General features: G+C 54.3%; 1 protein-coding gene across 1 annotated transcript; it reads right to left on the bottom strand.

The window, feature by feature from the left end:
- Positions 1-784: 784 nt before the first annotated feature.
- Positions 785-24,469, bottom strand: Ctcfl (CCCTC-binding factor like). Its single transcript, XM_076849145.1, has 10 exons — positions 23,927-24,469; positions 23,285-23,510; positions 16,552-16,731; positions 15,836-15,969; positions 13,787-13,907; positions 13,147-13,296; positions 11,484-11,644; positions 9,189-9,371; positions 6,014-6,137; positions 785-2,071 (listed from the first exon to the last, which is right to left on the bottom strand). Exons 1-10 carry the CDS (start codon positions 24,467-24,469, stop codon positions 1,923-1,925), a joined length of 1,971 nt encoding a protein of 656 aa, XP_076705260.1. The 3' UTR covers positions 785-1,922.
- Between the last annotated feature and the right edge of the window lie 1,487 nt (positions 24,470-25,956).

Here is a 25,956-nt window from a genome sequence, read left to right as displayed (position 1 = left end):
TGGTGTCTTTAGATACCAACAAGACTTGTGTTTTTAAAATGTTTCTTGTATTATCTGTTCTTAAGTTTAAAAAATCAACTGCTGTAAAATAACACAGGAAGTGCACCATCCTGGCCATTCCTAAGCACACAGCACAGTGGAGCTGGGTCCACTCATGCCGTCAGGTGACCTGCCCCTCCATCCACTCCAGAACTCCTCTCCCCGTGTAAAGCTGAAACGCTGTCCTCATTAAACACTGAGTGAGTCCCCATTGCCTGCTCCCTGTGGCCTCTGGAGACCGCCATTTTACTGTCCATCTCTACCAATCTGACCACTCCAGGGTCTCCATGCATGTGGGATCATGTAGTGCTTTTCCTGTGTGTGGCTGATTTCACTCAGCAAAATGCCCTCGGGGTTCATCCACTTTGAAGTAGGATTCCCATCATTTTTAAGGCTTCATAATATTCCTCTGTATGAAGATACCACATTTTGCTGGTCTGTTCACCCATTGATGGAATTTGAACAGCTTCCATCTTTGGCTACTGTGGCTAAGGCTGCGATGGATGTGGCTGTGCAACTCTCTCTTTGAAACCCACTTCAGATCTCTGGGGCATGAGCCCGGAAGTGGAATTACTGGCCCACCTCCTCCCTACAGAGAGAGGTGCTGGGGATGGAACGCAGCCCAAGAACACATTTTTAAAGGACATCATCTGCACATGACAGAGAGAGCAACTTTAAGTCATTTCATTTTATTGAGATGCAAAACATCTGTAATCAACAATCAAAAGTAAACCAGGAGAGAAATACAGTCACCATGACAGAGTACAACAGACCCAGAATTTAAATTTACTGTATGAACTGAATTAATTTGCGAGGGGATACCAGGCCTTTCTTGCTAGGAAATTATTTCCACATGTTCCCATCGTACGGGGCTTCTGAACTTGGGATAATCCGAACATCAGATCAACATTTTAAGAATCTGAACTTGGGAACTATCATTGATTTTGAAATATGGGGATAGGGAAAGGTCCACAGCCGAGCAGCTGCGAGCTATGCCAAGACACGAACAGGCTCCCGGCAGAGCAGCCCTGGTTGCTGGGGTGCTCAGGAGGCCCCTGCCATGCTGCCGGGGTGGGGACCCCACGGGGCAAGAGACAGGCTCACCCTCCACCGTGCGTCAGGAAAGGACAGGTTCCTTCACACGTGCACATCTTCATCCTGGGGGTTTGGGGTTTCTTCTCAACTCCGCCAATTATTTTAAACATAAAACAAGGCCGTTTTTAGCAAACCAAACGGGTCTCGGCTGAAACCCCAACAAGCAACAGCACTGAGGAGCAATTTCCTGCCTGCCTGGCTCCATCATGAACAGAGAAGACAAACCTCGGGGCGCGCTCTGCTCCCGAGCAGTGGGACAGGGCACTCCTCGACGTCTTTCATTGTCTACTCTGTTTTCTCCTCTATAATAGGATCTTTTTGTTGAATTTAGAATTGATTCTAAGTATTAGGGTAGCTTTAAATTTCATGGAAAACTCACATGCATAAAAAGGATATAAAGTTAAGTCTTTCGTGTTTAAAATCATACTCTCAGAGCCACCAAGGGTGGGTGTGGGCAGTTCAACGTGAAGACTTCCAGCTCAGACGGTGGAAGCACCAGCTGGTCCAAGAACTCGTTGGCCGCTATCAAGAACTCATTCTGCATTCACGGGCACCCTGCCAAGCTCCAGGAGGAGTGAACTCCTAGGTCTGAGCTGCTGCCCTCCGGCTGGGGCTTTTGTCTTTTATGAACTACCGTGAGTTTTGTGAACTGCCCGCACTCGCCGTCAACACTCCTAGAACTACTCAGACTTTGGGGAAACGGGACACCATTGTCATGAACTTGTCTCAAAGAAGGGCTAGAGGGGCCAGGGGGCTGTGAGAACAGAAGGCGGGCGAGGGGACTCTCGTTACTCGACCATCATGTTGAGGATGATCTCGCAGGTCATGTCTTCACCCAGGGCCCTGCCGCCGGCTGCTGTTTCTTCATGGGGGACAGGAGCCGCCTGGCCCGGGAGCGGGGTCCCGCTGGTAACGGAGGCCTCTGCTGCAGCAGCCTCTGGGAGGACAGGGGAGTGGGCGTGTTAGGGACGTCTTCCAACCCACAGGCATCTCCTAACTCACCCTGGTGCCAGCCCTCTGCCTGAGCCACAGTCCCTTAAGCTCAGAACGGTCACTGCAGGAGTGGGCAGCGGCCTCCCCGTGAGATGCCCGTCTCCAGATAGGGGCACATGTGGGCATCACAGGGGGCCGGGAATAAATGGCTGCTGGCCAGAGACGCTGCTATACAGGATGTGGCTCCAGAGACCAGTCCTGCCCCCTGCCTGCCCGTCTTACTGCAGAGCCCACAGCAGGACAAGGCCACAGCAAAGAGCCAACTGCTGGTGGGCACATGTCCCTGGAAGCCAAGGACACCAAGGAGCCCGTCGGAGCCCTGCTAGGAACAGGCCACCACCTGCTCACAGAGCTCCCTGCAGTGCAGAGGGACAGTGGTGGCCGCAGGCCACAGGCCCCAGCCAGCCACTCCCCAGCGGCTGGGCCAGGAGCCACGAATCCACACCAACAGCGTGTATGGCGGCAGCCTGAGGCTGCTGGAGGTGTTTCTGCCCCGGCATCGTGGGGTCGGGGAGGGCAGACATGCCATGAGTGTGCCGTGGGCCACAGCGAGAGCTGTCTCGAGAGTCCAGGTCACCAAGACCTGAAGTCAGGTGACATCGCGCTTCTTGCTACCATGAGCCAGGTCCCTTGTCTAAGTCCACACGTTGCTTTTAACAGTTGTCCCCTAACACAGAAGAGCCCCTCCTCAGCCACAGTCAGAGCTTCCCGTCCCCGCCCTCCTGGAGTGGACCTTCAGGCATGAGCACTGCCGGGTGCCCCTTTCCTGACCTGGACTGTGTGACTCCAAAGATGAGTGTGGGGGGGGACAGGTCCCTCTGTCCAGCTGGGCCCAGCTCCCCCTGGCGTCGGTGTCCAGGAAGCAGGTCTGAGCTCAGCTCCGCACCAAAGAGGGCCCCTCCCCAGAGTCACCAGCTCACCTGCCAACGCTGCTGCTCTGTCCGACTCTTCTAAACAGCAAAAATGTCACCAACTTTGAAAAGGCAACCAAGCCATTCAGAATTTCAGTGAGGGTTACTCTAGTTCACACAGATTTCTGCCCAAGGTTTTCAAGGGCTTAACAGATGACTGTTTCTTCTTTTGGGTACCATGTATTGACCCAGGGGCGCTTCACCACTGGGCCACATTCCCAGCCCTTTTAAAAAAATTTAAATTCAGAGACAGGGCCTTGCTAAGTTGCTGAGGCTGGTTCTGAACTCGTGATCCTCCTGCCTCAGCCTCCTGAGCTGTGGGGATTACAGGTGTGCACCACTGCGCCTCGGGATTTCACAGATAACTTTTAAAGGACATACTACATTACACTTGCAGAGGGAGAACTGCGGAGGAGCTGCTAGAGACCTGATTGGCAGGAAGCCGTGTATTTCTACGGCATTTTAGGACGGGTCCCAAACTGCAGCTCAGGGTGGGTGATGGGCCGCTCGCTCTGCCCTGGAGGACTGTGAGTCGGATTTCAGCCTCCTCCCAGCAGGGGCCAGGTTGTGGGTCACTCTCCTACCAAGCAGGTGGAGAAAGAGGGGACGCCAGCTGGAGGCCCCGGGCAGTGCTACAGGAACAGATTGGACACGCTGCCCTGGAGGGGACCAGGGTCCACGTGGGAGCAGACGCTCCGCACAGAGTCACACCAACGCAGGATGGTCCTGGGCTCCTGGGGACAAGGCTGGCCCTGCCCAGCGGGGAAGACCTCAGGACCTGCCCAAGCGTAGCAGCCACAGGACCCGAGCGAGGAGGGCAGCCACTGCATGGGCAGCAAAGGGTGATGGCCACGAGGGCCTGATCTTCACAGCCCTGGGGACCTCTGGCCAGAGCAGAAGCAGGGGGCCAAGGAGGGGCTGGGATGGGGTCGGGATGGGGCCTCGTGAGCACATTTGGAAGGTCTCCAGGTGGCTCAGCAGGGACACCAAGAGGCCATGTCTTGGGTCAGGTGGAGACATATGGTCAGGGCTCTCGGGAGCTCAAATCCCAGGCCAGGTGCCTGGAGCTGTCACACGAGGATCGGGTGGCACGCCCAGGTGCACATGAGTGGGTGTTGGGGTGAGCAGCCTGCTGGTGGGGTGCTGTTCCGCTCTGAGCACCGAGGAGAGCACCTGCACCTGGTCCAGCGGCAGGGCGCTCCTGCAGGACACCGGGGCCTTCCGCCATGTGACATTCAACACCATCGCTGGTATGGAGACATCTCCAGGCCAGGCCAGGTCTGCTGCTGCTCACCCTTTCCTTCTGTTCTGACCCTGCGAGCACCGTGGGCAGCCCCGTGCCCTGGGCCCAAGGGGGAAGCCCCCAAAGCTGGCAGGTGACGACAGGAAGTCCTCTGGGAATGGGGAGACACAGGATGCTGAGGAGCAGCCACCCGGCCCACCTGCCTGAGAAGAGGCCAGGAGCCCCTGCCCCTGCAGGGGGAGGGAGTCTGGGCTGGGGCCACTGGACATCCACAGCCAGGCTGTGCTGCAGGACCTCAGAGGGGGACCCCGGGGCCCAGCTGCAGCTTGCTTCCTGGACCGGGCAGGCTGGGCACCCACTCCTTCCTGCCTCAGTTCTGTCCCACGTGGGAGGGCAGATCCGTGTAGGGCCGCGGTCAGCAGGAAGGAGACTCGTGCAAGCCCTTGGTGGATGTGTGAATTCCAGAAGGGACAATGCTCCAGGGGGCAGAGGAGCCACTCTGGGGAGTGCCTAGGAGGCTGGCCAGGGTGCTCCACTGGGGCCCCTCTGTCTGCCAGGACCCCGCCCGGCAGGACCTGGATTCTAGGCATGGAGCAGGTGGCTGTGGAGTTCTGCAGGTGGGCAAGAGGTGGGCGAGGGCGGGGAGCTCCGTGGGCTGCTCTGAGGGGCCCAGAACCCACCCTGCACAAAGCCCGGAAGGGTAAGGACTGCGCACACCTGTTCAGCAGCAGTCTCCGTAAACAGTGGATAAATGTTTACAAGTATATCCCAAGTAGCGTGAGGGGCATACTTATGCTGAACAATGAGTCACAGCTCATCTGCAGTTTGAGTTGCCTGGGCACCAGCTATGTGATCCCGCAGCTCTGAAGGGAGGAAGGGTGGCGCCACCCCATGGGGACACCCACCAGTCAGGGATGGGGGCTGGAGTCACAATGCAGGACGTTTAGAGGGGAGTGTCTGGGGGTAAGGCCGCCTGCTCCGGGTCCTCTTTTCTGCTCTAAGGTTCAACCAGGAAAGGCGTGCAGAGGGGGGCAGCCACCCGCACAGGGGCCAGTCCAGCCTGTGACTCCCCTCACCTGGACAAAGGGCAGGAGGAGGGTGCGGAGCCCCAGATGAGGCCATGCTGGGCTTGCCCACAGACCTTCCGTCTGAAGACAAGTGTCTTTACAGGACGAGACACAGGCACAGAGGGCAGAAGGCCACCTGAGGAGGAGGCCACCGGCCAGGGGATGCTGGCAGCCACCAGAGGCCGCAGAGGCAGGAGAGACTCTTGTCTGCAGCCCTGAGGGACACGCCTGTGTGGGGCCTCTGGCCTCTGCAGCTGGGCACCATCCTCGGCCACTCTGAGCTCATTTATAACAGGAGCCCCAGGACAGCTCTGGCGGGCACAGGTGACAGTGCTACGACCAGAGTCTCTGGGGTACTGAGGGTCAGTGCGGCTGTCCTTCAGCCTCACAGACAAGTTCAGAAGGGCCCTGGTGACTGTGCTGCTGCCGGGGCTCTGGCACACCGGGCCCTTCTACCCCCCCCCAACCCCTCAGCAGAACCAGGGCGCCCTCCATGTGCCGCCATCAGAACCTGCCCACCGTGGCCAGAGGCAGCAGCCAGGAGCCCTCCACCTGAGGAGTGGACAGGCTGTTTCTAGCCATGTCCCCTGCAGTGACCCTCAGTTCAGAGAGGTCTACGCAAAAATCGCCATCCCACGGAAGACGAGTTTGTATAAAGGAGGTACCGTCATCCTTTCCTGCTTCCTTGGGGACTGTCGGCCGCCTCTTCCTCATCCTTCTTCCTTTCCCGGAGGTGGCCGTCCTCTCCTGGCCCGAGTCACACTTCCCTGCGTGTCTGTGCATGTTGCTCTGCAGGAGAGACGAAGGCACCGTGAGGTCGCGTCCCCGGCTGCACTTAAACACCAGCTGGAGGACGAGCCTCGGCAAGTCAGCAGGCAACGGGCGCCCTCACGACCCTGGACAGGAAAGACGACGTTCTCACAGTGACCCTTCCTGCTGAGCCGGTCTGGCCGAGCTCGCTGGCCTAGATTCTTTTTATGACAGGAGTCGGCGAGACGGCAGCATTTGCTCTCCTGGAAGCCGCCCCTCTCTAAGGTGAGGACTGATAACCACAGATTCCCATCGATTTTACAGAACTGGGGGCCGGGCTGTCCTGCCAGCTTCTCTCCTGGACCTACTGGGCACGAGGACACAGGTGGCTACTGATGAAAGTGTACCTGACAGTCAAAATTGGAAACAAAGTCAAGTATTGCCCGGTCAAGCCCGAGAGCGGCACATTCTTAGTTAATGAGCACAGGGGATGACTTAAAATCAGCTAGAAAATCGTCACTATTTCTAAAGTTCACATGCAAACGTGCAAGCTGGTGGTCTCGAATTTGCTGATCACACGAAACACCCCACCTTGCCACTGCCCCAACGTGGACCTGCTGCCAGAAGCGTCCTGCTCTATGGCAGGAGAGCACACTAAGAGGAGGCCTGGGAGGTCCCTCCGGCTCCTCCTGGTTGGGCTCGGCCAGTGGGGTTGGCACACTCTGACCAGAGGGCCCATCTGCCCCGCCACCTGTTTCTATCAGAGTGCAGCTTTGTCCATCACTCCCTGCCCACGGTGGCAGTGGTGGTGGTGGCCAGTGTGACGCTGTGGCAGGCCGTTCCCTGGTTGATAAGGTGCTCACGAGCGCTCCGCCTTTTGGGAGGCCAAAGATTCTTTGAAAATGAGACAAAAGCAAAGGTGCTTTCCCCGCAAGGCCCCTGGACCCGCATGCGACCTCCTGAGACGCGGGGCCGGGCGGCGGCTCGGCACCCACGGCTCAGCCAGCTCTGAGCAGCAGCTGGGGGGACGCTCTCAGCCTCGCCCGAGGAGTGGGGGTCGGGCTCAGACCTGTGCCTGAGAAAGCACTTGACCCAGCCAGGAGCCACCGGCATCCACTGGGCCAGGGTCCTCACGGGGGGGGGGGGGACGGTCTGGGACCTTCTGGCCTCCCGACACCATCACTGTGACTGTGTCGGTGAACAGAAGTCTGTGAATGATTTAATTGTAAGAGGAATGTTCCCAGATACATTCCTCTTACAATTAACAGCTTTGCAGAGATAGAATCCACAGGCCGAGGGACTTGTCCACTTAGAACGCAAACGCTGTGGTTTGCTCACAGAGGCCACCGCAGCCGACTTCAGGGCCTCTCACCACCCCCAGGAAGCCCCGCACCCACGCGGCCCCTCAGCGTCCAGTGGCCACAGGTCTACTTTCTGCGTCTGTGGATTTGCCCCCCCAGACAATTCACCCGGAGGACCGTGCCCCAGCGGCTCCAGCCAGGCTTCTGTCAGGGCTCCACGCCATAGCAGTACCCACCCTCCGCTCTGGCCCTAGTTGAGGACAGGCGACCTCATCCAGCACAGCAGCTTTGGCTGCTGGACACTTGAGGGGATTCCACTTAAGGCCATGAACTCGGGCCCTCGGGGGCTGTCAGTTCTCTTGGGCACTGCATCAGGTGGTGACTGTGTGTGTCACTGGCGAGGACCTGCCCCTGACCGGAGTGGCTCCCCCATGCTGCAACCCACCGGCCACACAGGAGGGTCCTGTCCCCCACCTTCACCCACCGCGTCCCTGCCGCCTGGCTGAGGGCCTCCCCTGGGTGGCCCTGGTGGCTTCTCACTGGGCTCGGACTTTCCCTGATGCTTTCCGCGTGTCTACGGGCGACCTGCGTGGCTCCTCTGCAAAAACGCCTGTTCAGACACTTTGAATTTGGGTTCTGCCTGTTTTTAGCCAGGTATCTGTCTCCTCGAGCTGGAGGAGTTCTCCAGATATTCTAGATACAAGTCCCGACGAGCCTCCTGCATGGAAGACAGACACTGTCTGACGCCATGTTCCCTGGGACCATGTGGCTGATGCCCCTTTCCTGCCGTCCCGCTCACACCTGGGGCACCCGGGGCCATTCTGCTCTTGAGAATGCTGCTCTCGGGCACTTGGTGTGGGCGATGCCACCTGTACCACCACCACTACTTTCATTTGAAATCCTACACAAACAGGGTTGAGGTTCCAGAACTATCCACTGCACTGCTCAGAAAAACACAGCTACATGGCTATTTTCACAGAAAAGACAGAGTATCCCTATAAAACCGTCAAATACAGATAGCCGAGAGCCCACCAAACCTGGGCCGGAGCACGTGTCCTCCAGGGACCTCGCTGGCCACCTGTGCTGGTTTTAAAACCCTGCCCACTCGCCCACAGTCCTGTGCTCACAGAGGACTGTGCACCCCTCGGGGGCTGCTGCACTCAGTGACTCATTTCTGATGAAGGGACTCATATCACCCGAGACCAGGCGGTGACAGGTACTGGCCTCCCTCCTGTTCCCCCACGTGCCCTGGGCAGGGAGGACGCAGTGGCCCTAAGCAGCTGAGGCCGGCAGCAGGGGGAGCCGACCCACCTGCCGGCAGCCTCAGGCGACCCAGAGCCAGACCCAGCAGAGGAGCCTGTCCCCAGTGACTGACCCACAGAACCCAAGATGACGAACATTCGCCGTCTTAAGCCCCAAGTTCTGGGGTGACTTGTTATGAAGAAATGGACGCACACAGCACCGGAGGGAACCACAGGAAGCGCAAGTCTGTCTCCCAGCAGGACACCCGGCGCGCTCCACAGCACCTGAGAAATGCCCAGAGCCACATCCCTCTGTGAGGCGGCCTCAATCTAGTTCTCAGGGATAGAGGCCCTTTCGGGAGTCTGAGAACTCCCCCAAACCACCAGCTAGGCGTGGTGCCAGGGACTGCCTGCTTTGGGGGAAGGGGACCGCCTGTTGGTGAGATCTGACCTCCCAAGGTGACAGAGGCTGCGGGGTCCAGGCCTGGCTGGCAGTGGACACCAGCCTGAGCCTGCGTCTCCCCGGGCTCAGGGCGCTGCGAGCTTACCCAGCGGGAGAAGCCCTTGCCGCACTTGGGGCACTTGTGCACCGTGGGGATGAAACCCGAGTCGTGGTACTTCCGGAAGTGGACGTTGAGAAGCTGCTTCTGCCGGAAGCGCTTGTCGCAGGAAAGGCACTCGAAGGGCTTCTCCCCCGTGTGGGTGCGGACGTGGACGGTCATGTGGCGCTCCTAGGGCAAGGAGGAGCAGGGCTCAGCTGGTGAAAGGCCTCCCCCTACCACCAGCCCTGCTTCCCCACTCCCAGCAGAAGGGCCACCAAACCAGCAAGACTGCTGGCACGCTGTGGGCACAGTGCCACCATCCCGCCCCGCCACGGGGTCGGTGCTCTAGTCATCTCTGTGTGGGCTCCGCGTCCACCCTGGGGGTGAGTGGTGAGATGATGACCCCACGTGCACTGGGATCCACAGAGTCCCCTGTAGTGACAGCACTGCAGATCCAGGTTCCCAGGCAGTGGACCTGCGGCATGCGAAGTACCGTGTGTCTGAACCCCTGTCCACCTACTGCCCAACAGTGCCCCTGCTAGACCCTGCAGAGCTCGACCGCAGGTCTTCACGCTGGTCTTAAAGCATGACGGTGGGAATAACTGTCCTTAGTGAAGAAAGAATGAGCTGTTTCAAAAATAAAACCACAGAAGGGACTTGGGAGACAGGCACAAGTCATGCCAAGCACATCCCGTTGGTATCACAGTGGCACACGCCTGTGATCACGGCAGCTCGGGAGGCTGAGGCAGAGGGGATTTTGAAAAGCAAAAATAAAATCAATTCACTAAAAAATAACAAACCAACTACTCGTTAACATATTTCTGTAGAAATATATATTTCTCAAAGCAAAACAAAAATAGTACTAATGTCTGTCTAACAGTCTAGGTTGCTCACTGCAATACTTGGGACAATCAGAAATGCAAAACTATTCATGGTTTATCTGAAATTCAAATTTAACTGTCTGGTGTTTTTATTTTCTGAATCTGACAATCTTCCAAAGAATTTAGGTGGAATCCTATCCCTGATTCTACCCTGATGTGTGTGGAAGTAACTGAGGAAATCACAGATATGTAGTCAGAAAAGGAAGCAGAATTTTAATAGGTTTTTTCTTCCAAATAAGTGTGGATATTGCTCTTTGATATTATGCCCAAAATCAATAAATGGTGTTTCCTAGCTGGGCACGGTGGCACACGCCTGTGATCCCAGTGGCTGGGGAGGCTGAGACAGGAGGATCGAAAGTTCAAAGCCAGCCTCAGCAAGCTGGCGAGATCCTAAGCAACTCAGAGAGACCCTGTCTCTAAATAAAATACAAGATAGGGCTGGGGATGTGGCTCAGTGGTCGAGTGCCCCTGAGTTCAATCCCTGGTAGCCCCCCACCCCCCAAAAAATGTTGTTTCTTCACGTTCAGTTGCAGTGGAACCTAAAACTGTGCCTGACAACTTTCTGTCCCTTTGGTCTACATTGTGCTCTGGATCTTCTGTCCATGCATGATTCTGTTAATACCTTGGACTGGTCACTTGGAAAGTATCAGTGTACTGTAAAGTTGACACATTTCATTGCAAGATTAAAAGAACAAAATCAAGTGCATTTTCTCAGGTCACCCTGATCCTACAGACAGAGCCTCCGAGGCCCAGCAGGCTGCGCAGCTCACCGTGGTAAGCACACCCTCCAGACACGGCTTGTCTTTCTAGAGGTGAAATTCCACCACTGGTCACACGCTCCCCTTCAAGGGACAGGTAAGTGCCTCCAATTGCATGCAGAGTTCATCCACCACCTGCTCTTCCAGGTGGGAGCCAAGGTCATGGGGAGGTGGCCAGGGCAGCTGGCGGCTCCTGCCACCCCCGCGGGCTCTTCCCGCAGTGCTCTGTGGGAGGGGTGCTGTGCGACTCCCCCCTTGGCCCGCGACACGGAGCACCGCGTTCGGGCTCAAGCTCTGCTTGTTCATGACTTCTGCCACATCCCGAGGACGTGCCACATTTGCTGCTGGTGCCCCGAGGCTACCACAGTGACCCACAGGCCCGTGCGGTCACTGCTCTGGGCCAGGCACCACCACGGCCCTGGCACCTAGTGCCAAGGCCACACAGCACAAAGGGATGTGTTGGCATTCTTATGACAGTGGCTTGGCTGGGGTAGGCCCCTGACAGGTCCCAGGGGCCTCGGGCTGCTGCTTGACACTGGCTTCTGGCCACTCTGGATGTGCCAGGCTCCTTCAGCAGTTTCCCAGAGAGGGAAGCTGGCTCCGCCCTCCTCCCGGGCCCCGCCGCGCCACCTCCCTGTCCCCCAGGGGCACCAGCGCGGTACCTGTTTGCAGGCGTAGCTGCAGTGCTGGCACTTGAACCTCTTCTCGTTCCTGTGGGTCTTCTGGTGCTGAATGAGGGCGTAGCGCTCGTGGAACCCGGCGGAGCAGTAGCGGCACCTCATCTCCGTGGCCTTGTAGGTGTGCAGGTTGCGCAAGTGCACACCTGAAAGAGTGGCGGACACAGCCGCCCCGGACTGTCACCTCCTGTCAGGTGCTGACCTCTGGCTTCCCTGGTGGGGCGGGTGGACGGTCTTGTGCACTGGAGGGTGTTCAGCAGCCTCCCTGCCTCCACCTGCCAGACTCCAGCAGCCTCCCGCCTCCACTGTGACAGCGCAAATGCCTCCAGATAGTGCCCCACGTCCCTGTGTGCCCTGTTCCCAGCTGAGAGCCGCTGCTGTCAAGGAGCAGCCACGGGACCTTCATCTAACTCCCTCCAGTGTGGGTTAGGGTCCCAGGAGGCTGGTCCTGCCGGAGCCAGCGTGTCCCCTTAACTGAGCTCCTGAGAACTGACCCATGGTGGGGGGCAGTCTCAGGATAACTAAGGCTCGCACACGAAGACAGCCCCTCCACGCTCGGACTCAACAGTCCTGCGGAGAGTCAGGCCCTGTCTTCCTCACTTCAAAGTGACCTGGGGCACACACACTGTCTGGCCACGCTCCAGAGCAATCTCTGCTCGACTGAGTCGCAGGGTGGCGTTTCTGTCACCGTGGGAAAGGCTGAACCAGAGCAGACAGCTGTGGCGGAGGGCCACCCTGCGAGGTCCGACCCGGACATCTCCAGAGTGGTTCTCATGGTGGATGGAGCCTCCTGGGGTACATGGGACGTGTCACCCACAGGCATGTGACATAACCGTGCCTCTCTCAGCAACGGGCTCGTGATCCTGGGCTCCTACCAAGTCCCACTGGGCTGTGTTTGGGGTGAGTCGAGATCGACAGAATGTTCCAGATGAAAAACAAAAGATCTGCCAAACACTTCTACTGTTTTTGGGGGGAACTATTTCAAAACATTTTATCTCACCTCTAGAATTCCTCAGAGCAAACTGCGGAATTTTTATTTTTGCCAATACATTTTGAGCGTCATCACGTCATGGATTTGGGAAAGAGAAAAAAGGCCACGGGAAGGGAGGCCAAGGAGCCAGGGACAGGCTCTCGGTCTCCTCTCCCACCCAGTCCCCAGGCTGAATCCCTGGTGTGCAGTCCCCCAGTGTCCCTCCTGTCCTGTGGTGTCCCAGAAGCTCAGAGAGGAGTGTGGCCTTTGTGTCAGAGTCGCCCTAGTGACGTGATTCCCCTGAAGGGAGCCTTCGGTGCCCTTGGGCCCCGGCTGGCCCCCAACTTGGGGAGAGAACACCCAGGGTCAGGGGACTCTGGGGCAGGCCGCTCTAGGTCTCTGAGCCACAGTGTCTTCCTCCCTAAGAGCAGGTCAACGTGGACTAAAGTATCCCTTGAGACCCTGGTTTGGGGCCCACCGCATGTGGACAGGCCCAGCACAGAAACCTGCCGAGACCGCACTTGAGGAACCTGCCACCAGATGGCACCGCAAGACCTCTGGAAAAAAACTGGTCCCTGGACAAGAGCAGCCGGGCAGGCTCCAGCCGGGCTCTGCCTTTGCCCGCTGTGCCCAGAGGGAGCCGCCAGTGCCATGCTGGGAGGGAGGTCAGACACTCACGCAGGTCGCTCTTCCGCGCGATGATGGTGGCACAGTGGGGACACTGGTACTTGGGCACGTTCTCGCTGTGCTTCTGCAGCACGTGGATCTTCATGGTCCCGCTCTGGGTGAACCGGGCGTGACAGACGTGGCACTCGTAGGGCTTCTCACCTATGACAGGGACGGAACCACCCCCTGGAGCGCGGCTCACCCCTCTAAAGGACGCCTGGTGCCTGCAGCTTCCCCACCAACCCCTTTCTCACAGGTGTGAGCCCCTAAATCAAGCCAGACAGCGTCCACTGGGCCCAGCTGTGTCCATGTGGCCCAGACCTGGAGGCTACTGGCCAGCTCAGGTGGGCGCACGGCTGTCATCCTCAGGGTCATAAAAGGCACAGAGAAGAACACCCACATTATTCAGAAAACTCAACAGCGTGTCCACCGCGGGGCCGGCACACCTGTTATATGTTTGGCCTTAAAGCTGAAGGATGGGTTAAGGGGTGGACTTTGAGGCACCTGAACAAATGCTAGGGGAACTTGCCACAGTGGGCACAGTGGACGCTTCTGTGCCTCCCCTTCAACGCTCAACACAGATCACAAGCCCGGTGGCCACAGAAATCCACGTTCTAAAGAAGCCCGGACGCGGCCACGGGGCGGGCCTCACCTGAGTGTGTGCGCATGTGGCGCTTCAGCTTGTAGGAGTCCTTGCTGGCGTAGCTGCACAGGCGGCACTGGAAGGGGCGCTCCCCCGTGTGCGAGCGGATGTGGCGCTTCAGCTTGCTGGCCTGGAGCAGAGGGAAGGGCTCTGAGAAACGGGAGCTCAGCCAGCCAGCGCACAGCAGAGACCTCAGGGAACCAGGCCTTAGCACCAGAGCCCACGTCCCCCAAAATATCAAACAGACGTTGCCTTTGGCATTTGGTTGTGGGCACTTTCCATTCGAGGTGTGAGACCTTTGGGGACAGACAATTGGAGGCACTTTGCTTTTCAACCTCACTCTACAAAGAGACACTGGGAACCTCGCCGATCAGTGCCACGTGGGTTTATTTCCAAGGCCACAGATGCTCACAGCAGCACAAGTGTAGGGATGTGTGTTACTGGTTTCTTTTTTAAGAAAATAAATCAGAACTTGATGAATTAGTTAAATAGTGAACACGAAACCCCTCATTTGGTCATTTCTGGCCCGCCTGCTTTCCCTCCTTCTAGAACTGTTCTTATGCTGTGTTCCTTGTGTGTTCTGCAGGAGACAGAGGGTGGTTACCCACAAGGCCCACAGCATCCTGCTTATCATCACCTAGGGCTACACTCAGTTTGCTTCCCAGGAAAGTGAAAGGTATGCACAGGCCAGGAGAACCTTCAAGAACAGGGGAAGTGTAGGATGGAAAACGAACCAAACTGAACGACTTAGCTTAATTATCCAGGAGAAGAGTGGATGTCTCTGAGCGTTTGAGAAAGCAAAGCAAAAATAATTTAAAAACTCACAGCATGAAGGTTTGAGTCAGATAAGTGGACTGACTGGTCAAGGAAGGCTGTGCGCAATGTCTCTAAATGACTTTTTAAGGTAGGATGGGCCAGGGGACTTCAAAGGCCTTCCAAAACAGTGCATCCCTCACACCCAGCTGGCCAGTGTGCACAGGGATGGAGCCTCCCCACCCTAATGCAGACCAGCAGGCACCATCTGGAAAGGGCTCCGAGGAGCAGAGAGCAGCAGCAGCCCGGTGGCCAGGCAGCATGGAGGCTCTAGAGCTGGAAGCTCATGCCCAGAACCCGCAGGACAATAAGACTCCATCCCCAGCTCAGGGTCCTCCGGCACTTCTGTGCTTTGAAACCTCCCTCGTTCTGTGTCTGCGTCCCATGTCACAATCTTTAACTCACATGAGAGCGAGTCTTTAGAGACAGCAAAAGCAGGCAAAAATGCCTGGAATCAGTTCCCTCCCTTGTGAAACACTCTTGCCCCATGACTGGATCTCCACACTAGCTGTCCCCTTTAGCTCAGTTCCAACTGACCAGGCCCAGCCAGGACCCAGCATGCTCCTGAACAGAGCGGGTCCCAAAATTTAACTGACTTTGAAAAGTAAATGCTGTTGCATCTGCTAAACCTGCTGTAGGTCTCTATAAAACTGCCTCCTTGAATGACCTTGAAAATAACAGGTTTGGAAAGGGCGCTCCCTCTGTAATTAAGAGTGGAAAAGGCTGTGATTACATCTTCCAGCACATTGCTTTGCATCTGAGGCAGGGACACTGAGGTCAGCTCAAAAACTTCAGCAAAAATTCAGATGGGGTGGGTCTTAGTCCAGTGGGGGAGCAAGCACGGGCCCAGCATGTGCAAGGCCCTGGGCTTAATCCCCCAGAACTGCCAAAAAAAAAAAAAAAATTAGATTGGATCTGTGTTTTATGTTAGAGCAAATACATTTCAATTTTGTTGCACCGAGAATGACATATTAGGTAGACCTTTCCAGCAAATTCAAGAATAATTTCTTGACCACAGTAATTTCATTTGTGATTTGTATAACTTCAAGTATTATTTTCACTGATGAGTAATCAAAGAGGGAATGAAATCCAATTCTCTGTGTTGTGTTTAGAAAACAGAGTGCGTAGTACTCGCTGCATGAATTTGAAGCAAGCCCCGTCTTCAGGAAAACCTCTCTTGGGCTGGGTCCTCCCAGTGGCCCCGGGGTTGGCGCTGGCCGAGGCAGTGGGTGGGAGGGGACCTACCTCCACGCTGGCGTATTTGCATAAGGAGCAGCTGAAGGGCTTCTCGTGGGTGTGTCTGTAGCGCCTGTGCCGGACGAGCTCCCCACTGGTCACAAAGGCCATGTCGCAGTCCCCACACTTGTAGGGCCTGGTTCCTACAAAATCACAGGGTTCACACCTTAACAAGATGCAACCACGAAATGTCCCAGGATTTTATAACTTCTAAATTACACTCATACTCCAAATGCTTCAAAAATTAAGGAGGAGCTCTTTAGGCTATAAATATCACAGACGCCTGTGGGAGAAATCTTGGTAACAGTCAGTGCTTTTAACTTAAGTGCAGAACAACCGGAACCAGCAGAACTGAAGTACAAAACAACCCGGGACCGTAGCCCAGGACGCTGGGAGGACACTGCAGGACGGCAGGTGGTAGGAGCCCTGCGCACACTGCACCTCGGACACAGCTATGGAAGGTTTAATGCACAAGTTAGAGATGAACTAACGACGGCTGAGACCAACAATAACTAATAATAAAATAGAGTTATAAGAACACACTGGGATAAAAGTTACTTGAAACCTATGAACTGTTTATTTCTGGAATGTTCCATTTAGCAGTCTGGACTGAAGGTGACCATAGGGCACTGAAGCCACAGAGAGTGAAGGAGGGGAGGAGAGGCCCCTTCTCCTTCTGCATGAGCCTTGGGCCTGCCCCAGGGACAGCCCCGGGGCCACTGCACCTGTGTGGGTGTTGACGTGGTTCCGCAGCAGAGTGACGGTGCGGAATGCCTTCAGGCAAAGGTGGCACATGTGAGGCTTCTCGCTGGTGTGGGTTTTCATGTGACGATTGAAACTCGAGACTCTAGAGGAGGTGAACACGCAGACGCTGCAGCGGAAGGTCCGGAAGGCCCGCTTGGCTGCTGTGGGGAGACAGAGAAAGCACATGGTCACCAGAGTCTTCCTTTAGCAGCCCCAGGGCTATTGAAACACATCAGAGCAGGCAGCAGTTTAGGAGCCAGCGGGAGCAGCTAGGGACGTGGTGCCCCTGGACTCACACTTGCAGTTACAAACCGCTGACGGCGTTTCAGTCCAAATGCATGATACCAGTACCAGAGAGAGCAACGCCAGCCTCATTCACAAAAATTACAATTATTTCATTTGAGCTGGCCAGTGGCTTCCCAAAGACTTGTCTTTACCTCCTTAATCTGGAATCACCCAGTGCAAGAGAGGCTACCTGGGGTGGTGTGGGAGGAGGACATTTTTTGAAAACATTCCTGAGCAACAGGCAGCAGGGATGAGATGTTTTGGGGACACAGGCTTTGAAGAGCTCCAACATGTCCCTGGGAATAAAGAAGGCCATGCACAGGCCTGGGGTTGTGGCTCAGTGGTAGAGCACTTCCTTCGCATGTACGAGGCCCTGGGTTCCAGCCTCAGCATCACATAAAAATAAATAAATAAATAAATAAATAAATAAAATAAAGGTTTTGCGTCCAACTACAACTAAAAAAATAAATATTTTGTTTTTAAAAAAGGTGGCCACACACATGCCCAGGGCTTATGCCTGACTGGAAAAGGCTCTCAGCACTCAGCCCTGGCTGACCTTGATGTTCTTGGGAAGCAGGAAGTGAAGGCTGAGGCAGAGCTGTCAATCACCTGGGTGAACACTGGGAAGGCCAGGCCCAGCACACACACGTTCTTCAGCAAGATCCAAACAGACTTCATTTTATTTTTTGGTTTCAGGTGTTGAAGGAAATCCTTGCCCAATCATTAGCAGAGGGTTGCAGCAGGCACACAAAGCAAAGAATAGACGTTTTACAAAGTTCAGAAAAATTACCAGCCCAGGAAATACAAGGAGAAGCAATCAACAGCCCTGTGGAGGGAAAGAATGTGATTTACAGCGTTGCCCCCTTAAGAAAGCATGCGTGGTTCTCAGCAAAGCAAGACAAGGTATGTCCAGAAACAGGGAAATACGATGATTCATAAGATAAAAAGCTGAAAAGAAACTGCACCCGAGGAAGTTCAGACACCAGACATACCAAAGACTTTGAGTCAATGATTTTAAGTATGTTCGAATACCTAAATAAATGGTGCATAAAGAGCTGAAAGAAACCATGAAAATAGTATCTCACCAAATTGAGAATATCAATAAAAAGAATAAACTTCCAGAAAAAAATAGAAATCGTAGAATGTAAAAATGCAATAACTGAAATGAAAAATACACTAGAGGGTCCCAATAGCAATTCCAAGCAGAAAGGAGAATGAATCAGTGAATCGGAAGAGAGGGCAAGAGAGATTACTGTTTGGAAAGAGAATAAAAAGAAAGAAAGTAAGCAGAGCCTGAGAGACCTGTGGGACATCCTCAATTGTACTAAGACATCCAGGAAGCGAGGGCAGAGGAAAAGTTTATTTGCAAAAATAACTGCAGAAAACTTCCCAAATGTGATGAGAAACTCTACACACTGAGGAGCTTGATGAACCACACCCAGGGTAAACTCAGAGAGATCCGCATCAAGACGCTGGAGTCAAACTGAAAGACAGAGGCAGTCTGGAAAGCAGAACCTGAGATGAGACTCCTCACCACATGGAGGTGGGACAAGATGAGCGGCTGACCACCACTGGAACCATGGAGGCTGGAAGGCAGTGGAACCAGTGGTCAGGAGCTGAAAAGAGAAACCAGCAATTCCACAGTGGGCAAAAGCACCCTTCAGCACCGAAGGAGACATTCAGACCCTCCCAGCTAGACAGAAGCTGAGCAAGTCTGCAACGGGCAGACTGTCCTATAAACACTGTTACGGAGACTCCACAGGCTGAACGGAAGGACACTGGATGTAACTCGAATCCGTGACAACACAGGCTCACTAGAAATGCCAACCTCTTACGTGTGACTCCTCTTTCTCCCTGTTGGTCTAAAACAGAACATAAAACAGTGTCATGTATCTGTGTTAATGGGCACACGATATATAAACGTTGTTCTGGGAAAATAACGATATGGACGAGTGGAAAGTAAAATTACCGAAGAATGATGTTTCTAAAAATGTACTGTTGAAAGGAAAGTGGCATTAACTTGAATTAGATGGCTATAAATTGAGATGTTAAATGCGATTCCAAGGACAACCAATGAAAATGAATCAAAAAACATGTTAAAATGAAGGCACAGTAGAAAATAGTTACTCAACATGAAGGAAAGTAGTCATAGAAGAACAAAAGGGAAAAATATGACAGTTCAAAAAAATTGAGCTGGGTACAATGGCACACGCCTGTAATCCTAGTGACTTGGGAGGCTGAGGCAGAAGGATCACAAGTTCAAAGCCAGCCTCAGCAACTTAGCGAGGCCTGAGGTAACTTAGCAAGACCCTGTCTCAATTTAAAACATAAAAAGGGCTGGGGGTGTGTGGCTTTGTGGTTAAGCACCCCTGGGTTAAATTCCTACTATCAAAAAAAAAAAAAAAAAAAAAAGAAAAAGAAAAAAAATTCCTTCCTTATAAGTAAGTAGATCAAATTCTCCAATTAAAAGGCAGATACTTGTAAAAAAGGACAAAAAACATGGTCCCACCACTTGCCTTCTGCACGAAACTTGTTTTATATTCAAAGGCACAACAAGGCTGACAGTAAATAAAGGGAAAGTGCACGGGCAGAGCCACCAAAGGAGGGCTGGGGTGGTGACACAGACATCAGACAATACTGACTGGTGTCAGTCAAAAATGACATCCCATAAGGTTAATAAAGACAGGACAGTTACAAATCACATGCACTTAGCTGAAACTAGAAACAGCTCATGATAGCTGGAGACTTCGACGCCACCCTTTAAACTACAGACAATGCAGATCAGCAAGGAAACGGAAGATTTCAGCAGCGCCGTAGCCAAGCAGGCATGACCGACAGCTACGCAACACCGCACAGCAGCAGCTCTGCGTCTCCCAGGCGGCTCTGGGCAGAGCAAACGGCAGGCTGCAATACAAGGCTGGATGAACTCTTTAAAAGGCAGAAATCTTACAGAGTACGCCCTCGAACCATAAGGGAATAGAATTAGAAACCCATATCAAGGGGAATTCATGAATATGTGGAAGTTCAGCAACACGCTCCTAAGGCCAATGGGTCAAAGAAGAAATCAGAGGAAGATCAAAAAATACTCTGCGATAAACAAAAAGGGAAATGGAAGAGACCAAGGCTCACAAGATGGACCTAAAGCAGGGATCGGAGGGAGAATTTCAGCGGTGAACACTTGACACTGTAAAAAAGAAAAGTTTAAAATCAGTAACATAACTGTATACCTTGAAAAACAAGAAAAAGAAGATAGATCTAAGCCCAAAGCTAGTAGAAGGAAATAATAAAGAGAGTGGTGAAACATTAAACAGAAAACAGAGAAAACCAACCAAAACTAAAGGTGTGTTTTTTGAAATCACCCTGACAAACCATTACCTAGACTCTGAACCAAGGAGGGGGAAACACTCAAATTAAAGTCAGGAAGGAGGAGGGGTTATTATTAGCAACCCTGCAGAGGTACACAGGAGCATGAGAACACTGTGGACAAACGGCATAACCCAGGCGAAGTGGGAACTTCTGAGGAGCACACAAATGGCCAGAACTGACCAAGGAGAAACAGAAAATCTGCACAGACATACAGCAGTAAAGGGATGGGGTCCAGCCAGGCTCAGTGGGCACACCCCCATCCCAGCGGTTCCAGAGCCTGGGGCAGGAGGATTACAAGTTCAAAGCCAGCTCTGGCAACTCAGCCAAACCTTTCTCAAAATAAAACATTTTTACAAAGGGCCAGGGAGGCATGCAGTTCAGTGGTAGAGCACCCCTGGGTTCAATCCCCAGCACTGCTGAAAAGAAACAAAGGAAAGAGGGAGAAAGAGAGAGAAGAGAGAGAGTCACAGATACTGACTTGGTCACAAGCTTCCCACAAAGACCACCCCAGGACAAGACCAGTGCGCTGATTAACTCTAGCGACTATCTGAACATTGACCCCACCCAGCCTCAAACTTCTCTCCCCAACTATCCCAACTATCCCCAGAGGCCAGCATCACTCTGATGGGAAAGCAGACAAAGGCATCCCAAGAAACCCACAAGAAACCCCTTCTAACTAAACGTCCAATACAACACTAGCACATCGCGTCAGCAATGGCGAGGACGGGGCGCCAGGCCAGGTGGGACCTGCCACAGGAACAGAGGACCGTTCAAGGTACAGATCACTCAGTACAGCACCCATGTTACAGGACCAAGGAGGCAACCACACATGGGCATCTCAGCAGTCTCACAGAACCCAACGCCCTTCTCTTGACAAAGTACTCAAGAGGCTTGAAACAGAAGGTGTATGGGTTGAACTGTAACCGCCCCCTGCCCCCAAATAGGTGCTTGTGAGCTTGTCCTTATTTGCAAATAGCATCTTTGCAAATGGAGCCAGGTTAAGATGAGGTTCTATTGGATGAAGGCAGGTCCTGATCCGATATGACTGGTGTCCTTCCAAGAAGAGGAAAGGAGACAGGAGGGTCCTGGAGAACTCCAGGGGTAGCGGGGGCAGAGACGGGCACGTGGCACTAACAAGCCAAGGACAGCCATGACTGCTGGCAGCCCTAGAGGCTGAGAGGCCTGGAACGTATGGTTCCACAGAGTCTTCCTGGGGAGCATGGTTTCCCAAAAACTAGATTTCAGACTCCTAGCCCAGCACTGTGGAAGATGACATTTCTATTGCTTTGAGCCACCTAGTTTGTGGTGCTTGGTTACAGCAGCCCTGGAAAACTAACATGGGAAGGAGCCCACTGAGAAATGAGCAATCCAGTCCCCGAAGACATACCAGGGGCAACAAGGGTGTGAGAAGCACTCGTCATCTGTCATTGGAGAAATGTCAATCACCCACAAGATGGCCATAACTTAAAAGCCACATGGGAAGTAAGTGTTAGAGGGGCTGAGGAGAGGCTAGAGCCCCACCACCCTGCTGAGGATGTAGATGGCTGCAGCTGCTGTGGAAGTGTGGAAGGGCCGCAAGAAGCCAAGCACAGGACATCTGCATGACCCAGCACCTCCACTCCTAAGGGTGCACCTCCAAATTGAAAACAGGTGTTCAAACCAAACCTTGGGTGTGAACGGTCACAGCAGCACCATTTGTACTAGTGAAAAGGTAGAAACAACCCATGTCCAGCAAAGGAGGACTGGAAGAACACAATGCGATGTGTTCGGCAACAGAACACTGTTTAGTCATTACAAGCTCACCAATGTAGGTGAGTTTCAACAACAGGATGCTAGGTGAAAGTGTACAGACCAGAAGGCCACGTGTGACGAGAGAGTGACCCCACTTGCATGAAATGTCCACACCCAGGCCAATCCAGGAGGACAAAAAGTGATCTGGGGTTTGCTAGGGGCCGAGGGCAGGAAGTGACTGGTGGACAGAGGTCTCTTTTGGGAGAGACAAAACCAGACAGCAGGGAAGGTTGCACAAAACTGTGAATATGTAAAACCCTGAAACCACCTAGAACTGGGGATTTCAGCAGGCCATCTCCTGAGCACATGCCTGAGAAAGGGCCACGAAGCTACAGGCTGCAGAATTGACCTCCTGCACAAGCCCAAGGCAAAAAACCTCACGGAACGGCTTCGGCCACATGTGAGAGCCACCGGTGGTGGCAGTGTGCCTGGACAGTCCTCTTCTTAACTGAGTCACCTCCCACTGGGCCACCTGTTTCCAGGAAGAGAACAATGCTGAGTGATGCCAGGTAGAACCCTGAAAATCTGAGCTGGTAGGATGAGGCACTGGGGGTGGGGGAGTCTTGACATAAATGAGCAGCATTTTTTGTTTGTTTAAGAAAGAAGCCAAACAAATTATTTTGAGGGTCCAATTCACCCTGGGGGGCCACTGAAATACAATGGTTTAATATGGCTTTTATAGAACTTGAAAGTCCCTCTTGAGGGCTGGCCCTATCTGCCTCTTGGGGCCCACCCAGCGCCTCTCCAACATAGAGCAGTCCACACCCACATACGATGTATACCTGCTGGACAGACGGGCAGCACAGAGCACTTTCTGCTGCTTAGGCCCGTGGTCCCCACCGCTGTGGCTTCTTAGTCCCTCCCCCTGGCCTCACAGTCTCCTGAAGGAGTCTGCTCAGCTCCAGGGCCTGTCGTTCTTGCTCCTCCTCAATCGGGGAAGGGCTCACCCCCCTGTCAAGGTCTTACTTGGCCCCCTTCTCAGACTCCACTAGGGCTGGAAACTACACAGCAGCGTCCGGAGCTCAGTCTCCTATTTATGGGGGCAATACTTTGCAGAACATTTTTACTGTGCTTTTAAAACTTGTGTGAAAAATGCAAAACACTTCTGCATTTGATTCACAATACAGAGCATTAGTTTAAAATTTTCCCCATTTCCTGACGTTTTGAAAGCAACTAAAAGTCAGCCACTTAAAACTTCAATTACCACTGCCTTCCCACAAAGAAAAAGCAGCCCGGTTTTTGCAGTCTCTTACGCAAGATGGACAGGCCTACCCTTTGTTTTTCTTTGATTTTTTATAGAGCTGGCTTTTTCGACATCTGCTTGACCAGATGCAGGTTTATCTTGCTGTTCTTCCACGTTTAAATTGGAAATTGTCAGAATAATTTCATCTTTTCCTTCGTCTCCTGGCCTTGCTTCCACAAGAAAGAATTGCTCTTCTGTGCTTTCAGTTGATCGGTTTTCCACCACCAGCTGCTCCTCTTCCTCACCTTTTTCAAGCTGATCAACAAAAAACGAGCATTCAAACAAAGGCAACACTATTAATTACAGTCCAATAAAATCTCTGCCTTGGACAAACCATAGAATATATGAAGAAAAGCAAAAATAAAAGATTATGCAGTGCAACCAAAATGCTTCAGCTGCAATAATTTATCGCTACGGTTTTTGCGGTGAAACAACTTTTTTTTTTTTTTTTAAACACGATGCACCTATAGTATTTGAGTTAGCATAACTTTAAAAACCCGAATAAAAAAAGAAACAAAGGTCTCCCACAATTTTCCTGGGAATTATTTTTTTACTGTGTTTAATCTTAAACTGCAAATTAGCTTGTCCGTTGGTAATATTGCACAAAGCCGAGTTTTATGATACAGTTTTATTTTCTTCTTTTGTGCACAGGGTTGGTTTAACAATTGTACCTTGGTCAATCCTGTGCTTTGGGCCCCGCTGGCCGCTAACTGGCGCTCTTCGCCGGTTGCGGACACGTTCTCCTCCAGCAGGTGGAACTGCATCACCTCCACCCCTTGCAGCGGGAACAGCTCTTCCTGGACGCTGATGGCCAGGCACTGCTGCGCACTCTGCTGGGGCTCCTCGCGGAGCCACAGCAGCGACGGCAGCCCGCTGTCGGCCTGCACCACCACCTGCACCTCCTCTGCTGGCTGTGCACTCAGCCAGCCCAGCTCCCGCATCTCCACGTCTTCAGAAGCCAAGTGCACGGTCTGCAGTGTCAGGATGTGCTTCTCGCTCGGAGCGGGCACCAGCGACAGCTCGCCCTCCAGGTGCTTGGCTTGCAGGCGCCTGCAGCTCCCCTCGGCCTGCAGCTCGCTGGTGCCTTGCGGGCTCCCAGATCTGCGCACCGTTTCTTCCTGCATATCCTGCTCTGGGACTTGGGCCGGCAGCACATCAGGCTTTTTGATTTTGGTAAACTGCGCGGAAGGGCCCGAGACCTCGGTGGAGGCCATGGTGCTGCTGCCTGATTGGGAAAGAAGCCAGCGGTCTGGAAGGGCACAAAGGGCTGGGCCTAGGGGCTTCAGGGGTGATGCTGCTCTGGCCCAAGAGGGTCAGACCACAGTGACCCTGCGTGGCTCCAGAGGGCTGCATGGGAGGGACCTTGGCCGCAGCAATGTTCTAGAACGCAGGGGGGCTGCTCGGGCAGGGTGGGGGTCGTGCGTTCTGCCCAGTGAGGCCTAGGTGGGATGCATGCCCTCTCCACCCCGCAGGCCTCCGCGTGCACCGCGCTGGCCCAACCCCTCAGGAGCAGGGAGCCTGCAGCCTGGTGACTCCTGACCCATCCCACAGGCCAGGTTTCCAGCGCCAGGGGCCCCCCTCCTCGCTTCCCTGGCACCCTCCGCCCTTGCCCTTCCCACCCTAAGGTACAGTCTGTGCTGGTAGAGGCTGCCTTGTGCCGCCCCTGGCCTCCCTCACCGCGGGAGGCGTGGCCTGGGGCCAGCCCGCCTGTCCAGGCCTCGTGCACCGCGTGCTGCAGCCTCCGCCGCCGCCACCACCTTGAGGGTGAACCCAGTGCGCAGGCGCCAGCGTCAAAGGGGCTATGAGAGGGGGCGGAGCCAGGGGCATGGGGAGCTGGGGGGATGGAGCGAGGGGGGGTGCCCCGGATAGAGGCAGGTAGGGCCGGGTGGGATGGAGAGTAGGGATGGAGGGAGGAGCTGGAGAGAGGTGAGAGATGGAGGAGAGGGAGGCGGAGGAGAGCCCTAAAGGTCACGCCGAGAGTGCTGGGGGGAGTGGATGATGGACGTGGAGGGGGCCCTGAAGGGGGCGCCAAGAGCCACGGGGGTGAGGAAGGGGGCTGAGTGGAGGAGGGCGGACCTTAAGAGTTCGTGAAACAGAAACAGGGTAGTGCAGCTGGACAGGGCAGGAGTGGCTGGAGGAGAGCCCTGGAGGAGGCTTCCCGAGCGGAGCTGGACAGGGTGTAGGAATGTGCGGGAAGGCGCCCAGGGGCGAACAGGAGGGCCCCGCTTTGCCGGCATCGGAGGAGGGACAGGGAAGTCCGTGAGAACTTGGGGGTGGGGAGGGAGGACCGCTAGAGGACGCGCAGACAGGCAGAGGGAGGCGTAGGTGTGCAGAGGTGAGGGGTCAGGGAGAGGAAGGGGAAAGGGAACCCTGGGTGGCACAGATATGGAGGCCAGCGCGACGGAGACACGACAGTGGAGAGGTGGGGAGCTGGGAGCCAAGGGAGCAAGACGACTGGGGCATGCGCAGCCCTAGGTCTTTCTGGCTCTTTTGATCTCATGCGATTCCAGAACTGTCTCATTCAAGCACGTGGGAGGTCCAGGGGAAACGGAAGTGTGAGGAGACAGGAGTGCTGGGGACGAGTTGAGAATCAAAATGGCACCGAACTGTGCGCTTCAAATGGTGCTCTTCAAATGGTGCGCCTCAGGGCTGGGGGCGGCTCTGCGTGGAGCTCTTGCCTTGCATGCCCAAGGCTCTGGTT

This window comes from Callospermophilus lateralis, chromosome 3, assembly GCF_048772815.1.
Source record: "Callospermophilus lateralis isolate mCalLat2 chromosome 3, mCalLat2.hap1, whole genome shotgun sequence".
NCBI lineage: Eukaryota > Metazoa > Chordata > Mammalia > Rodentia > Sciuridae > Callospermophilus > Callospermophilus lateralis.
This window is presented reverse-complemented; position numbering and strand designations above follow the sequence as displayed.

Coding starts and splice junctions, on each gene's coding strand:
- Ctcfl (XM_076849145.1), bottom strand. CDS start 24,469: ATGGCCTCCACCGAGGTCTCGGGCCCTTCCGCGCAGTTTACCAAAATC. Junction 11,645..13,146: donor CGCGCGGAAGAGCGACCTGC/GTGAGTGTCTGA, acceptor CCACTCTTTCAG/GTGTGCACTTGCGCAACCTG. Junction 9,372..11,483: donor GCAGCTACGCCTGCAAACAG/GTACCGCGCTGG, acceptor TCCTTGCCCTAG/GAGCGCCACATGACCGTCCA.